This window comes from Coffea eugenioides, chromosome 11, assembly GCF_003713205.1.
Source record: "Coffea eugenioides isolate CCC68of chromosome 11, Ceug_1.0, whole genome shotgun sequence".
Lineage (NCBI taxonomy): Eukaryota > Viridiplantae > Streptophyta > Magnoliopsida > Gentianales > Rubiaceae > Coffea > Coffea eugenioides.
This window is the reverse complement of record NC_040045.1, coordinates 7,268,952-7,272,855: the sequence shown is the minus strand read 5'-3', so window position 1 is coordinate 7,272,855 and position 3,904 is coordinate 7,268,952. Positions and strand designations below refer to the sequence as shown.

Here is a 3,904-nt window from a genome sequence, read left to right as displayed (position 1 = left end):
TAAAAAAATCAAGTTTGAATACAGTTTGAAGTTTATTAAATAATCAAACAAGTTTGAATACTATAACATTGAATCTAGTAGATCTAGACAAAATCACTAAATTTATTTTAGACCATCACTAAATTCTATGGGGTGCATTTGGTACCCCATAGAATTGGGGTTTAGAATTAGAATTGGAACCCCAATTCTAATTCTTGTGTTTGGGTTCTATCTTTTTTGTAGAATTAGAATCGAATTACAATTCCAAATCAATCGAATTCCATGGTTCCAATTCTTTGGCTGGACCAAAGAATTCCAATTCCAATTCCACAACTAAACGGGTCCACACGCGGATCTAGTACGGGTCAAAAATTAAAATCGGGTCAAAGGATATTGGCACCCCTTTCTTCCTGTCTAACTCACCATTTTCCTCAGCCGCTAGGGCTCTGCTCTCCACCATCACTTCCACCTGCAATCCTAATATCTTACCTTTCCCACCACCGTCTCACCCCTGCCTTCCATTTCTCTGGCCACTTCCTCCATCCTTCGCCACTCTCGCCACTGTCCACCCCATATTTCAGACACATTTAGGGCTTGTGAGACACCCAGGAAGGATAATGCGAACGCAACACAGCAGAGGAGCACCTTTTGGTCTCTGAGATTTTGCCGCTACTATTGTCCCGAATCGAAATGGCCTGTGCGGAACTTTGAGCCTAAAGATGTACTAACACATGGCAACCTCGAATAGGGTACCGGTGGTTCGCGCTAAACACCCATCATATTAGGGAAATTACAAGCCAAGTTGGTAAGAGTTGTTTCTTAATTTTTCCAGCATCAAAATAATCTACTATCAGAATAATCTCTTAATCTTTCCAGCATCTTTCTAGCACATAATTATTTTTTTGCTTCAAAAAAAAAAGAAAATTATGATTAATTTTTTCAATTAATCATTGGTTATGGGCTTTATTACATAGCTTTTTTTTCATTGGATACATTGCAATGGTTTGTTTTGTTTTGTGAAGGTAAATTTGTCTAAATTTTTGCCAATCAAACAGCATTTTTTTTTTTCCTGATATTTTGCTCTAGTATTTTTGGCTTCTAGATTTATGCTGTTAATAAGGATTAAAAAAAAAAGCACAAGTTGATCGTTTGTTTCCTTTTTCTTATTTTGGGTTTGAGTTCAATTAGTTAAATCGAGTCCAAGTTTAGGACATCTCCAAACTATTTTGTGCACATAAGTGATGATCTTAGCAACATTTCCAAATTGCTTTTGCAAAAAGGTTCCGTCCAAATAAGTCAGCATAAGTTCTTCATTTAACATATGTATGGATTTTTCTGGTGCATATTTGCCTCTCACTTTTAGTTCTATAATGCAGTGGCTGTTGAATCTATTCTTAAGATAATGTCAGATTAAAAAATCTTCTTAAAACCAGTTCTACTCTTCTTAACTTAGTATCTAGAATCATAGAAGGAATCACAAATTTACTTTGACAGAGCGAATTTTTAGTTCTATACTACAGTTGTCCTGCAGTTCTTTGTGTATGTTTCTGTATATAATCAATTGTTACGCATATTTTAAAGCTTATGTGGTGTAACAGTTGGGCCTTTCCTGCAATTCATTGCTAGTTAGGAAATTGTAAATAGCTATCTTTATCTCACACACACACACACATATATAGAGGAGTTTCAAGGGGAAGATAATTAATCTTTTGTTCTGTAACTCACAGAATTGAGTGTAATAGTTTCCCAAGCTTGTTTTTCAAGGCAAAATGGGCAGTACCAAATCGAAACACTAACCTGATCATAGCAATGAATCACAGAAGCTAATAATTATGTTTACCAACAACTTGCACAAACTAATGAATTACAAAATTGTAGCTAATTCCTAAGCGATCTCTAAAGTATTAAAGGTGTATAAGCCAATATATTTGTTTCTGTCAATAGTTGTATTCACAAGCTGTAAATGTAATATTTCGGGAAAGGCAAAAATATTATTGCAGATTATTATGTCAGAGGTTTCATTAGCTATCATTTTAGCTTCAATTGACTATGTAGAATTTAACACACTCACTTTTTAAAATTTGGTCTTTTGACTTACCTTTTCTTATTGTTGTCATGATTTTGAATTGCAGAATTTGGATATTGACATGGATAAGGAAGGAGACGAGCAAAAAACAAAAAAGAGAAAAGTGGTAGTTGCAAATTATATGGTAACAGTAGCCACATTAGTAGTTTGGTGGCATGAGAAACATATAGTAAAGGAGCCTTACTTGGACTTTAAAGTAGCACGTGAAATATATCTAAGGCGTCTTTACTATGGAAACAATAGAGTTTGTGTAGAGCAACTTAGACTCAATAAACATTGTTTTACTGTTTTATGTACAAATTTAAGAGAGCATTGTGGGTTGAGGGATACTAGAAATATTACTGTTGAAGAAGCAGTTGCAATGTTTCTCTATGTTCTTGCTCATAACTTTAAGAATCGCACTGTCAATTTTAATTTCATAAGATCAGGTGAGACAGTTAGTCGATACTTTAATATAGTTCTATGTGCTATCATAAAATTGGGGAGACACTATCTTATCCAGCCTGAAACGGAAATGGAAGGTTACGAGCATGAAAAGTGGGAATGGTTTCAGGTAATCAATATTTTTTGATATTTGTTAATGAAGATAATATCTACAAGATTCATCAACTTATGATATTTTGTTTATAATACAGGATTGTCTTGGAGCGTTAGACGGTACTTATGTTAAAGTACATGTTCTTCTTAGAGATCAAGGAAGATATAGGAATAGGAAGAATGAGATAGCAACAAATGTTTTAGGTGTATGCTCCCGTGACATGAGATTTACATATGTATTGCCTGGATGGGAAGGTTCTGCAGCAGATAGTAGAGTTCTACGGGATGCGTTAGTTAGATCAGATCCATTAATTGTTCCCAAGGGTATGTGACAATTAGATATCAAGTGTTTTTTTTCTTTTAACTATAAATGAGTAATAATTTGTTGTCTAACATTACAGGCAAGTACTTTCTTGTTGATGCGGGTTATGCAAATAGCTCCGGTTTCTTAGCTCCATATAGGGGAGTTAGATATCATCTTAGCGAGTGGTCTGCTAGTGGGAGGAAGCCTCAAAATTTTAAAGAGTTATTCAACCTTCGACATTCAATTGCTCGAAATGTGATTGAAAGGACATTTGGTTTGTTCAAGAAGCGGTGGGCCATTTTGAGAGATGCATCTTTTTTTGATGTTAAGACTCATGTCATGATAATTAATGCATGTGCCATCCTTCATAATCTTATTCGAGTAGAACAACCAAATGACCCTTACTTGGATGAAGTTGATGCTGAGATGCGAAGAGTACAACATGAGGTTGATGATGAAGATGAAATGGAAGATGAAGATGAGGAAAATGGAATGGAAGATGATGGTCCAAATAATGATGGTGGTGTAAATGCTGTTAACGAGAATCGAATTCGAACGGTACAACCAACTAGCGAGTGGACACAATTTAGGAATGCTTTAGCACGAGCAATGTTTATTGACTATCAAATTAGACAAGGCCATCATGGAAGTTGAAATTTGATAGGAATTTATTCGAACTTAATTTAATATTAGAATGGCCATTTATTGAAAAATAGTAGCAATGTATAACTGTGCTTTTCTTTCTCTTTTTTTTTTGGCTAAAAACACTTTGTTTGCGTATTCATGTATTGAAATTTCTTGTAAGATACAAAACTCAAATATTTATAATAGATACAAGTTATGACTTTCCTCCCAATTCATATCATAGAGTAGGCTTTGATTTTCTAAAATTTAAAGTTCTTAAGTTTAAAAAAGTATCAAGGTTTTAACTCGATAAATATTAACTACTTTTTAAGTTAGAATATACATTTATTTTTTATTTAATATAATTTAATTTT

The 3,904-nt window shown here is 34.0% G+C and overlaps 1 protein-coding gene across 1 annotated transcript; it reads left to right on the top strand.

Moving 5' to 3' along the window:
• Positions 1-436: 436 nt before the first annotated feature.
• On the top strand, positions 437-3,668 carry LOC113753605 (protein ALP1-like). The gene is made up of 4 exons (XM_027297798.1): positions 437-784; positions 2,112-2,618; positions 2,701-2,926; positions 3,004-3,668. Exons 2-4 carry the CDS (start codon positions 2,127-2,129, stop codon positions 3,558-3,560), a joined length of 1,275 nt encoding a protein of 424 aa, XP_027153599.1. The 5' UTR covers positions 437-784; positions 2,112-2,126; the 3' UTR covers positions 3,561-3,668.
• The last annotated feature ends 236 nt before the right edge of the window (positions 3,669-3,904 follow it).

Excerpts from the sequence above, each read along its gene's own strand:
- LOC113753605 (XM_027297798.1), top strand. The coding sequence starts at position 2,127 with ATGGATAAGGAAGGAGACGAGCAAAAAACAAAAAAGAGAAAAGTGGTA. Across the intron at positions 2,619-2,700 it reads AAAAGTGGGAATGGTTTCAG|GATTGTCTTGGAGCGTTAGA; the intron begins GTAATCAATATT and ends TTTATAATACAG. Across the intron at positions 2,927-3,003 it reads TCCATTAATTGTTCCCAAGG|GCAAGTACTTTCTTGTTGAT; the intron begins GTATGTGACAAT and ends CTAACATTACAG.